This window comes from Leptonychotes weddellii, chromosome 3 (assembly GCF_054177405.1).
Source record: "Leptonychotes weddellii isolate Sample4059 chromosome 3, ASM5417740v2, whole genome shotgun sequence".
Classification (NCBI taxonomy): Eukaryota; Metazoa; Chordata; class Mammalia; order Carnivora; family Phocidae; genus Leptonychotes; species Leptonychotes weddellii.
Genome location: NC_138371.1, coordinates 782,626 through 794,689, shown reverse-complemented (window position 1 = coordinate 794,689; position 12,064 = coordinate 782,626). Strand labels below are relative to the sequence as shown.

Here is a 12,064-nt window from a genome sequence, read left to right as displayed (position 1 = left end):
CCCCCAGGAGCCCAGGGCTGGGGTGCTGGAGTCCTCAGTTTCCCCACCGCCCACCTCTCCATCCGGATGGCTTCCGTCCGCCGCAGCTTCTCCTCCCATGTCTCGTTGAGCTCAGCGATGATCTTCTCCGTCTCCTGGGCAGCAAGACAGAGCAGAGTGAGGTTGGGGGTCTGCGGCGGGAGCAGACAGAGGCCAGGCTGCCGGGCAAAGGGCAGACAAGCAGCCAGGTCTGCAGGGCACAGGGCCCCAATTCCCAGGTCTGTCTAGGCAGCACAATGCCCGAAAGGTCAAGGTGAAGGGCTAAGGGGTTAATGTGTCCGCGGACACAAGTGTCTCCTGTGGACACAGCCAGACAGTAAAGGAAAAGGCAAAATAAACCTGGAGGAAGAGAAACACATACACACAAGGACACTGAGAGACGTGTGAGACACCGAGAGATGTGTGGGACGCTGAGAGACACGCGGGACACTGAGAGACATGCGGGGACACTGAGAGATGCGGGGACTGAGAGACACGCAGGACACTGAGAGACACGTGGGGACACGGAGACACGTGGGGACACTGGGAGACACGGGACACTGAGAGACACGTGGGGACACTGAGAGACACACGGGGACACTGAGAGACACGCGGGACACTGAGAGACACGCGGGACACTGGGAGACGCATGGGACACTGAGAGACACTGAGAGACACACGGGGACATTGAGAGACACGTGGGGACACTGGGAGACACGTGGGGACACTGAGAGACAAGTGGGACACTGAGAGACACACAGGGACACTGAGAGACACGTGGGACACTGAGACTGGTTCTGAGGCACAGATGTCCCTCGGCCACTGCCGGGACCAGACGACAAGCACTTCCAACATCAGCACCAGCTCCTGGCCTCCTTCCCAGCCCCACACCCCAGTGGGCCCTACGCCCCAGAGTCACCCACCCACCCAGTGCCCCACCCCAGCCTCGGTCCAGCCTCTGTGCGTTTGTCTGCTAAGTCACCCCCAGCCCCGCACAGTCCAGCACCCCACAGTCATTCCCTAGAGGAACGCTAAGCCCACAACCTAAAACCCAGCCGGCCCACCGTGGGGTCACAGGTGTGAGCACAGAACACCTGGGCGGGAGCGCAGAAGCCCCCGGGACCCCTGCCCCGGGAGCCCTTGGTGCTGGGCAGTGGAGGGGGTGCCCGCGGGCGGGGCCCAGACTTGCTCGCTCCGCCTCTAAGCAAGCCCACCCCTTGCCGTCAGTGCACCCCTTCCAGGAGGAGAGGCCTCGGCCCGGTGCACAGGCCCCTAGAGGGGGCGCTGTCCCCCGCCGGCGCCCTCACCTTCAGCCTCTCAATGGCCTCCTCACTGCCCGGGGCAAACAAGATGCGCTCGTGCAGACTGGACACGGAGGCGGCACGGCTGGACAGGGCCGAGAGCGAGGACGAGGGGCTCATGCCCACCAGGGCGTTGGTCACTGTGGAGAGATTGTCAGGGGCTGGACTCAACTCTGCCCCGCCACGGTTACGGTTATTGTTCTCAAGGTCGGAAACATCTACGGGAGGAAGGGAAGGGGAGGGCGGGCAGACAGATGGGAGGGAGAGAAAAGAAAGACCAAGTTGGGAAAAAGCAAGAGGAGGGTGAAGAGAGGCGGGAAACAGAAACCCCCAGCAGGTGCAGCCTGGGGCCCAGCGCCGGACAAGCACATGCAAGGCGGCCTGCCACCTGCCCGCCAGGGGACCCAGCCCCCAGAGCCCTCCCAGCACCCCGGCAGCAGCAGGGCACCCCCTCGAGCTCCTCTCTACCCTCCCCACCCCCACCCTGCCTGGGCCTGCGGCCTTCCTGCTTTCCCCACACCCACTCCCAGGCCGCCTGGTAGTCTCCGCACCCCCACCCTGTCTCCTGGCCTTTGCTGTCACTGCCCTGTGGCCTTCCTGCACCCAGAGCCCTGACACCCGGCCTCACCCTCTCTGCCATGGGCGCCCCCCTCCGCCCCCCCCGTACCCATCACCCGCCTGGCCCGCCATGCGTCCCCGAGCTGCGGGGACCATGCGGTAACTGTCCAGCCCCACTGAGCACAGGACTCGGCCCCGAGAACACCTTGGAGGAGAGGTGAACTGTGGGACCCCCGAGATAGCTCCTACTCCTCCACCCTGAAGAGCCTGCTCTGGGTCGCCCCAGGCTCCATGCCCCCTGAGGCCTGGGACTTGGGGCTAGGACGCCCCTGGTGGGGGAGGTGCCCAGACCCCTCCTGGCAGAAGCAGACACACGGCAGAGCAGCAGCAAACATAGGACAGCACGGGGCGCTAGGCAGAACGAGGGCGCCCTGGAGCCCTGGGTCAGGGAGGCACCAAGCCACAGGCCCAAGGCCAGAAGGAGACAGGCTGGGAGGCTCTGGCCCGGTATTCTCACTCAGCATTTCCAGGGCAAGGGGCTTCGGCGTATGGGGGGCCGGGGGGGAGGCCGGAGCTGGGAGCCAGGGGGCAGCCCCGGCTCCTCAGGCCCTCCAGCTCTCCCCGCCCTCTGGTGCTAGCTACCATTCTGAGCTTCCCAGGCCTCTGGGAGTACAGAGCGCTCAGACAGGCCGAGCTCAGCCACTTCCAGCCTGAGAAGGCCTTGGCTGCACCAGGCCTCCCTGGGGCCTCAGTTTCCCATACAGACATGGGCTGAGCCGGGAGCATAGGTGGTGGGCCCTGCATCTACCAGGATGGTGCCTGTGAGCAAGAGAGCTGTTGTCCCAGCCCCTGCAAGGGGGGAAGGCAGAGGACGGCTGGGCCGGCGCCTCCCTGCCGTGCTGCCCCATACCCCGCGGAGCAGGGACAGAAGCAGGGAAGCAGAGAGCAGCAAGGGGGATACACACATTTGGGTCCTCCGGGCACAGTGTTGGCTAAGGGGAGGGGAGGCGTGGGGGAGGGAGGAGAGACAGAGAAACAGAAGAACAGGTTTGTCTCCAGAGGGTCTGAGGCCCGCCCATCGCAGGCCGGGCACCAGGCTGGTGGTGGGGGTCTTCGGCGGACACTCGGGGACCGCTGCAATCCCAGCACCCACAGCACGCCGATGTGGCTTCCAGGGAAACCGTCTGCGGCCTGCCTGGGCCGGCGCCAAACCCATACCATCCACCCCGGCCGAGGCCAGAAACCACAGCCTCCCCCCGAGGTGGCTTGCCCGGGGACTCAGAGCAGGGCTAGGATTCAGGTCAGGGCCGTGAGGGCAGCCTGGCCGGCCCCAGCCAGCCAGGCCGCCCTGCTCAGGACAGGCAGCACAGACACTCACTATCGGTGATGTCCCCGAGACCCTGGGCGTACAGCAGGTCCCGCAGCCGGGTCACCTCGTCCTTCAGCTCACGGATCAGCTTGTTGTTCGGGTCCTCATTGATGACGGCGTTACAGCGGATCTGTTTGGCCCGGTCAGCATACCTGGACAGCCAAGGGGGCTGTGGGCTGTGCCGGTGGCCGGCTGGCCCAAAGGGGCCCAGAGCCCTGCCCGGGGCAGAGCCGTGCTGGGGAGGGCCTTGGCAGCTGGGACCCAGGGGCTGGACACAGAGCAGGGGGTCAGCCCCCTTGGAGTCAGTGGGGCCACAGGCCAGAGAGCTACAGGCGGGGTCACCTAGCTCTGCCCCCCTATCTGGGGGGACGGAGTCCCCAGGAGGAGCAGGGATGGGGTGGTACCTCTCCGCGTGGTGGGGCTTTCACATCTGGACCTGTGGTCCCCAGGGTGGAGGGAGCAAGTCTCCCACTGGGGGAATATGAGGATGCCTACACGCATGTGTCTTTAGCCTGCACACCCAAGTGTCACAGGTGTGTGAGCACGGACCTATATCAGGACCCACGCCATGTGTGACCTGGTCAGCCAAGCAAACTCCTTCAGGGCCAGCACCCAGGCTCCCCACCCAGGCTGCCCGCCCTGCAGCCAGAGGGACCTTTGGAACACACCTGTGCCCCTCTGCTCATTAAAGACCTGGTTTGGTACCACAGGGGTCCTGGGCTGCTTGGAGTTCCATGGGTGGTGGGAATGGAACGGGCCCGTGAAGACCCAGGTGCCCCCAACAGCCGCTTGGAGCCTTAGGGAGCCCCAGATGAGATGACCTCCCCCAAAGCGGTGCTCCTGACTCGGTCAGGGATCCACGCCCTCCCGGAGCCAGGCAGGGGGCGGAGCCCGCCGTGCTCGAGAACACACCTCAGCGTGCTCAGAGTCTCGTCATAGTTGATGTCTGCAGGGCTCAGGGCCGCCACCATCGCCGTCCTCGAGTTCCCACCTGTGGGAAGACGCCTGGGTCGTGGGGGCTCCTCTCTCCCCCGTCCCCTCCTATCTTTGCTGCTGGGGAGGCTGAGGCCCAGACAGGTAAACCGAGTCACGGGCCACTGTGTGAACAGGGGGGTCTGGCCTTCACTACTGCAGTGGGCACCTCAGTTATTTTTCTTCTATAGCATGCTTTTCTCACATTTGGGGCCATTTTACAATAGCCAGGCTCCCTCCCCATAACCAAGTGGGGGGGAGCTGTGGCAGATTTTACAGCATTTACTGCAAGGGTCGGGATAATTTCTTTAGAAACTCAACATTCATTTCAATTCAAGATGCAATGATTCTTTCATTTTTATCTTTCTCTTTTGGAATATCTTTCTTAATATTTCATGTCCAGAGTCCTGGCCCAGGACAGCGCGGAGCCCGGCGTCAGGTAGCGCACCGCGTGAGGAAAGTGATGGTTGGGCTTCAGCTCTGAGGCTAACAGATCACTCGAAGGCTCACAACACAGTGGGCACTGGGCAGGGGGTGCGGGCAGGTCAGCGGCCCGGGCAGCCCTCAGGAACATGACCCCCACACGAACTGTGAGGTGACAGCGTGAAGAAGGGCTTGGGGTGCGGAGCCACGCCAGGTGCCAGGCTGGGCTACACAGGGGCTCCCCCTGCCCCTACCCTGGAGCTGGGCCTGGGCAGAGGCCTCCCTCCGGTCCACGTCCCAGGTGAAGGAACACATTCCTAGGACACTACCGTCCACTCTCAGGGGGGCCCACCCACCCCCCGGGAGCACCCAGGAGGCCTGATGTGGTACCCATCACCAGCCCAAGCGGAGCATCAGCCAGGCTGGTTCTGGGGTGCCGGGTCGGCCAGCAGGGGCTCCTACACCGCAGCCACGCAGCTGAGGAAGTCTGTAGGTCCCAGCTGCCTGTGTTCACTGGGTTGGCCCAAGACTCAATTTACTTTCCTGGGCGTCAGCCTCCCAGACTGTGAACATAGCCAGGGAGGACCCCTGAGGTTATTTTTGGGAGGAAAGGGATCAGTATTGGGACACTTCAGTCTCTATCTCTCTATCTGTGTCTTAGGGGCTCAGAACTCAAGGAGAAGGGGTGACAGATGGCACCTACCAAAAGCCCAGCAAGCAAGCAGGACTCCCCGGAATCTGGAGTCCCAGCAAGGGGTGGTACTTGGTCTGGATGTCACGGGCTTGAAGCAGGAGCCCCGACATAGGTGTGTGTGTTCTGTGGCCCTGTGGGCCATCCTGCTTCCCCGCACTTGCTCTCCTTAGCCCTTTGCTGGCCTCCAGAAGGATCCCTCAGGTTTGCCTCAGCCTCGGCCCAGAAAGGGTGAGAGGCCTCCTGGTGGTTGGACACCCCCTCCCAGGAGGTAAGGCAGGACAATGGCTCAGGGTGGAAATTAGAACCCTAGGGGTAAGTGAACCCGAGAGTCCTCACCCAGATTTTCTCGGAGGAGCCAGGTCAGCACGGAATCTCTGTACGGAATGAAATCTGTCTTCTTCTTTTTCTTGTTCTGTGAGGGAAGAACATTCAAGGTCAACCCTGAGCCCACTGGAGGGGAAGGGAGATGGAGGGGGCAAAGCACAGGGTCTGTGGGGTGGGTCCCCAAAGCCAAAGGCTGCTGCGGAGGGCAGGGCTGGGCCAGTTCTCAAGGCCTCTCCCCACCTGACCCTTAGGGTGCCACCCCCAGGCGCCCGCACTCAGGGCCAGAACTAGACTTGCTGTCACATCCCCTCAGGTTCCTCCCTAGTCCATCCCGCCGCACATCTGGGCCACACAGCCGGACAGAGCCGATGTCCTCTCTCCACTCTGTCAAAAGGACCGATCTGAGCCCATCGCCCCCTCCTCAAGCAGTACTGTCAGTTCTGCTGACTAAAAAGAAAGGGCCCCACCACTCCATGCAGCATTCCAGGCCTCTGCCAGTGCCCATCCGCTCACCTCTCTCTCTCCACATGGAACTCACCTTCCCTGCCCTGCAGTCCAGGCACAAGCCCCTTCTTTAGAAGCTGCTCCCCCACCCCTCCCCTCAGGATGAAGCATCCTCCGCATTCCTAGCTACTCCTGTGGCTCGTTATTCCTCTCTTAAAGTGAATGCAGGTCATTCAGAATGTGGACTCAGGCCCCCCTAATGGCTGCTGGGAATTATTGCTTCTTATGGACTGACTGAAGGAGTCCACTGATCATGGATATTCAGTTACTTTCCTATGTCTCCTAGATCATGTGTAGAGCTGCTTAAGAGTATTTGTTGAGCACCTGCAGCGGCCAACGGATGTGGCGCCTGCCGCCCGGACTCCCCACCCAGGGAGACGCACGCAGACATCACCACAAGGGCTGTGCCGTTTCTCTGGGTACAAGCTCCTCTGTCATTGTTCTTCAGGATGATTTCCAAGAGGAGCTCCGCTAGCTCTCAGAGAACATAACTTTGAAAGCTCTTGAGACACGAGGTCAGAACGGCTTTCCAAAATGCTGTGCCGGCTTCGCTGCAGGCGGGGCTTGAGTGTCCATCTCCTAGCAGCTCCTCAGTACTGAGGGCCTTTTTTAATCTGTTGAGACTTGGTGGATGAAAACTGTATTTCTACTTTGCTTTTTGATTACTTAATTCCTGAGGCTGAATCCTCTGCCACATTTGTCATATTCCTCATTTCCACGGTGAATGCCCTACGACCACGCAGTCCTTTCTGCAAGGACCGGGAGTCACCTTCAGTTCCGTCGCTCCATCACCATTGTTCATTCCATCCAGCAGCAGCCACTGTTCAGTCATGCTCCTGCACCTCCCAGAACTACCTGCTGCTCTCCCTTCTCCTCTGCCTTCCCAGCCTCTATCATCTCACACCTGGATTTTTGCACCACTGACTTCCAGTCTCCTGACTGCCACACCAGGCCATGCCGTTCCCCATCTATTCTTCATGCAGCAACCTGAGCCCTGCTGAAAACCCATCCACTGCTCCCCATTAAACCACAGTCAGCTAGTTCCTGACAACAGACTAAAGACCTCGGATCAGGCCCCTGCCCTCCTCTGGCCTCATCATCTACATGCCTCCATGCTCCCTGATCTGCATCATCTACATGCTCCAGACCCCGATCTTCAAAAACTTTCTCACTCAATTCCTGAAAAAGTTTCTATTGCAAACCCCCCACTTTACACAGTTCCCATAGTGCCTCACATATTCCCTCATTGTCCCTCACTCACTCCCTCACACAGTTCCCCACAGCACCCTGCACAGTTCCAGGTCCATCACACAACTCTGCACAATTTGTCACACAATGCATCCCACAGTTCATGACACAGTTCCTCTCTCACAGTTCCTTATATCGTTCTTTACATAGTTCCACCTAGCTCCTCACACAGATCTCAACAGAGTTCCTCATATAGTTCCACACGATTCCTTACAGTCCCTGGCATAGTCCTTCACAGTTCTTCACACATTTCCCCAAAGAGCTTCTCACAGCTCCTAACATAGTTCCCCCCACAATCCCTCACACAATTCTGCTTTTTAAAGAGTTCCCTACACAGTTCCAATGCAGCTCCTCACACTTCCGCCCGTAATTCCACACAGTCCCTCACAATTCCTGAAAACGTCCTCAGCACTTTCACAGTCCCCACACCATTTTGCATTCTTCCTCTCACAGTTCCACATAGTTTCTCTCAATTCACACAGTTCCCAATGGTTTCTCACTTTCTCATCTAGTTTCTCACACTTCCCCCACATTTCCTCACACAGACTTTACACAATTCCTCACACAGTTCCTCACAATTCTTCCAATTCCACACACGGTACCGCACAACTCCATACACAGTTCCACATACAGTTTCTCAAACAGCTCTTCTCACAGTTCCTTACACAGTTCCTCATATAGTTTCTCTCAGATCCTCACACAATTCCTCTCAGTTCCTGACATAATTCTTCACACCACCCCTAACACAGTTCTATGCCTACTTCCCACACTGTTCCTCAAACGGTTCTTCACACAGTTCTTCACAGTTCCTCAGTTTCCCCACATAGTTACTCACTTAGTTCCCCCACACCATTCCACGTTTCCTTACACAGTGCACACAGAGTTCCTCAAAATTCTTCATACAGTCTACATCTATTTCCTTACAGTTCCTCATAATTCCTCACATCCTCCACAGAATTCACCTGGTGCCTTACATAGTTTTCATCTCAGATCCTCTCATAGTTCCTCACACAGCTCCCCACACAATTTCTTCCTTTCACGGTTCCACGAAGTCCACATACAGTTCCTCACAATTCTTCAGTTTCTCACCCAGGTCCACACGGTTTCTCATAGTTCATACCATTCCTCACAGTTCCCAACAGTCCACACAGTGCCATATACAGTTCCACACACACACTTTTCACACAGATCCTACACAATTTCCCACACACTTTCATACAGATTCCTTCAAAGTTTCTTACACTTCTCCACACAAATCCCTGACATAGTCCGTTACACAGTTCTGCATGCATTTCCCCAGAAAGTTTCTCATAGTTCCTCACATTCCTTTTCCCACTGACTATGTGGGAAGTGTGTGTGTGTAATTGTGCCAGGAACAGTGTGAAGAACTGCACTGAGACTGTGTGGGGAACTCTGTAAGTGACTGAGGAGAATTGTGTGAGGGACTGCTCATTGTCCCTCACATAGTTTTGCATACAGTTCCCTCACAGCCCCCATACTTCCCCACACCATTTCACATACTTCCTCTCACAGTTCCACACAATTTCTCACAGAGTTCACATACATTTCCTCACAATTCTCCACACAGCTCCCCACACAGTTCTACACATAGTTTGTCAGTTTCTCTCACTTCCTCACAGTTCCCTCACACAGTTCTACCCAGTTCCTCATACTTCCCCACAAAGTTCCCCCCAACATTTCAGAGTTCCTCACAGTTCTCCAAAAATTTCCTCAAAAGTCACTCACACAATTCCCAGTCTGCCCACACAGTTTCACACCCTTCTTACAGTTCTGTGAAGTGTCTCACGATTCATTACTTACACCCAGTTCCTCTCACAACTCCTCACATAGTTCCTCCCACAGTTCCTCACAATTCTTCATGGAAATCCTCAGAATCATGCAGTTTCTCATGCATATCCTCAAACTATTTCTCACAGTTCCTCAAACAGTTCCCCACACACTTCCTGTATAGGTTCCCACCCAGCTCCTCACAGTCCCATACAGTTCACATTTCCCTCACACAGTTCCACACACTTCCTCTCACAGTTCCACAAAGTCCCTTACACGGTTCCCTACACACTTCCTCACACACTTCCATGGAAAGTTGCCTCATACTGTTCCCACAGTTCCTTTACAGGTCCTCAAAGAGTTCCTCTCATTTTCTCACAGTTCTTGACACATTACTTCACACAGTTCTTCCCAGTCCCTCAGTTTTTCACACAGTTTCTCTCATAGTTCCTCACAGTCCCCACAGGTTCCTTGCAGAATTCCTCATATAATTCCACACAGTTCCCTCTACACACTTCCCCACATAATCCCTCACAATTCCTCCCACAATTCCTCTCATAAGTCACCAGTTTTTCCACACAGTCCCACATGGAACTCCTCCAAGTTCACAGACACAGGTCCCCGCACCGTTTCACATACTTCCTCTCCCATTTCAGTGTGGTTCCTCACACATTCCACACAGTTCCTCGCAATACTTGACACAATTCCAGACTTCTTGCACAGTTCCCCATACTAGTACCTCACACTTGCCCTACACAGTTCCCCACACAGCTCCTCACATAGTGACTCACTGTTGCTCAAGGTCCACACACAGTTCCTCAAGGTTCTCCCTCCACACAATACCCACATATTTTCCCACACCATTCCAACTATTCCCCACACTGTCATGTTCCTCACAGTTCTTCACACAGTTCCTGCCTGGTTCCCCACACAGTTCCACGGTTCCTCAGAGTTCCCACACACAATTCCCATACGATGTCATACACTCCCTCTCACATTCCCTCGGAGTTCCTCACACAGTCTTCACATGGTTCCTCGCAGTTCCCACATAGTTCCTTGGTTTCCTCAGTTATCCATTTAGCTCCCCACACCATTCTCCACAGTTCCTCATTCAGTCCACACATTTACTCATAATTCCTCAGTTTCACACGCATTTTGTCACAGTTACAATTCTTCAGGGTGCCATACCCAATTTCAATTTTCTATAGTTCACAATACAGTCTGTTACAGTTCCTTGTGCATTTTACCCATTTCTCACACTTCCTCACATAGTTCCTTACACAGTCCTATGCACAGTATTTCACAGTTGCCCACACAGTTCTCTACAATTCCTCATAGAATTCCCACACTTGCCCTACACCATTTCAGATCCTTCCTCTCATAGTTCCAGTTTTCAGTTTCTTACACAATACTTCATAATTCCTCACACTGTTCACAATTCCACACACACTTCCCATATAGTTCCTCACAAAATCATTCACATAGTTCCTCACAGATACTCACACTGTTGCTACAGTTAGTTCCTCTCAGATCCTCGCTTAGTTCGTCCCATGTTTCCTCACAGTTCCCAACACATTTCCTCACACAGTTCCCCACATAGTTGATCACACACTTCCTCTCATTTCCTTACATAGTTCCTCATGCTTCCCCACATAGTTCCTCACATTTCTGCCCACGCAATTCCTCACATAAATCAACATTTTTCCACTTTAGCACCTCACGCTGGGCTTTCCAACTACATGGCACAGGTGCGTACCCCTCTGCCTGACTGGCTCCTCCCCTCTCCTCAGGTCTCAGCCCTAAAGCTACCTGTCCTGTAAAGTTTCCATGGCCGTACTGACTAAAGGCTATCTTGTGTATGAGTCACGCTCACAGCCCATTTTTTTCCTTTATGGGATTTATGCCAATTCATAATTCTGTTTTTATGTCTACTATGTCTCCCATCGTGCTGTGGCCCCTGAAGGGCTGTGTCGTTCTAACACAGGGCCCAACTCAGAGTTGGGTCAATGTGTTTGTCTGCTAGGTGCACAAATGAAAGGGTAATTTTACTGCCAAGCCCTTCACAGAACAACTGGGGCTAAAGGCAGTCCTTGCTTCTAGCCCTCCAGTGCAATGGCTGAAGACTCCTCCCCATAGAACTGAAGAAAGCAGCTCACCTTATTGGGCCCAGAGTCCTGGAAAAGAAAAGACAGAATCTGAGGACCTGGAGTGAGGCTGGGGACCCAGGGTATGTGGGGAGGGGAGGACCAGCGGGCTCCAGAGAACAAAGGAACGGGCGAGGCCTGAGCACATGCCAGGTGTCCATCACTTACCACCTGGTCATTGCTGGCCAACTTGGTCCTGACAGGCCAAACAACAGTGCGACCTCTCAGGCTGCTGTCACCCAGCAGCTCTTCCCTCACCCCAAACAATTTAAGAAAAGGGTAGGGCCTCCTAAAATTCATCCTTCTCTGGGCAAAGGCCTGGGTGTCCTGGTGAATGGCCAATACCGGTGGGGAAATTGAGGTTCCAGGGAGTGACAGGGATCGCTACCCCATCTGTACACACACCCTTCACATCCCTGGGCTTTCCCTTGAACCCCAGGCACCTTGATAGAGATAGCGCCTGGCACAGCTATGACAGGCTCCCAGTGTCCTCCCAGAAGGAAGGACAGGGAGCCACCTCCGCAATCCATCCCATCAGTCTAGTTCTAGACACCCAAAGCTAGCTCACCATTTCGGCCAGAGCAGAGATGACCTTCCCCAGCGTGGTCAAGGACTTATTGATGTTGGCTCCCTCCTGTGTGCAGAGAAGACAGTCAGGACATCAGAAAGCCTCAGGAGCCTCTTGCTCCAGAGTGATCCCCTGGGACCTCAGCCCATGTGA

General features: G+C 55.8%; 1 protein-coding gene across 28 annotated transcripts in view; it reads right to left on the bottom strand.

The window, feature by feature from the left end:
• KIF1A (kinesin family member 1A) overlaps window positions 1-12,064 on the bottom strand; it is a 95,291-nt gene that overhangs the window by 46,719 nt on the left and 36,508 nt on the right. For 13 of the 28 annotated variants that reach the window (XM_081813239.1, XM_081813243.1, XM_081813240.1 and 10 more), the window contains exons 9-16: window positions 11,912-11,977; window positions 11,356-11,373; window positions 5,672-5,747; window positions 4,159-4,237; window positions 3,256-3,398; window positions 2,843-2,869; window positions 1,326-1,537; window positions 55-134 (exon numbers count right to left, since the gene is read on the bottom strand). In XM_081813239.1, coding sequence (XP_081669365.1) covers window positions 55-134; window positions 1,326-1,537; window positions 2,843-2,869; window positions 3,256-3,398; window positions 4,159-4,237; window positions 5,672-5,747; window positions 11,356-11,373; window positions 11,912-11,977 — 701 coding nt within the window. The remainder of the gene's footprint in view (window positions 1-54; window positions 135-1,325; window positions 1,538-2,842; window positions 2,870-3,255; window positions 3,399-4,158; window positions 4,238-5,671; window positions 5,748-11,355; window positions 11,374-11,911; window positions 11,978-12,064) is intronic. The other 15 variants (XM_081813247.1, XM_081813249.1, XM_081813251.1 and 12 more) reach the window with 2 other exon arrangements.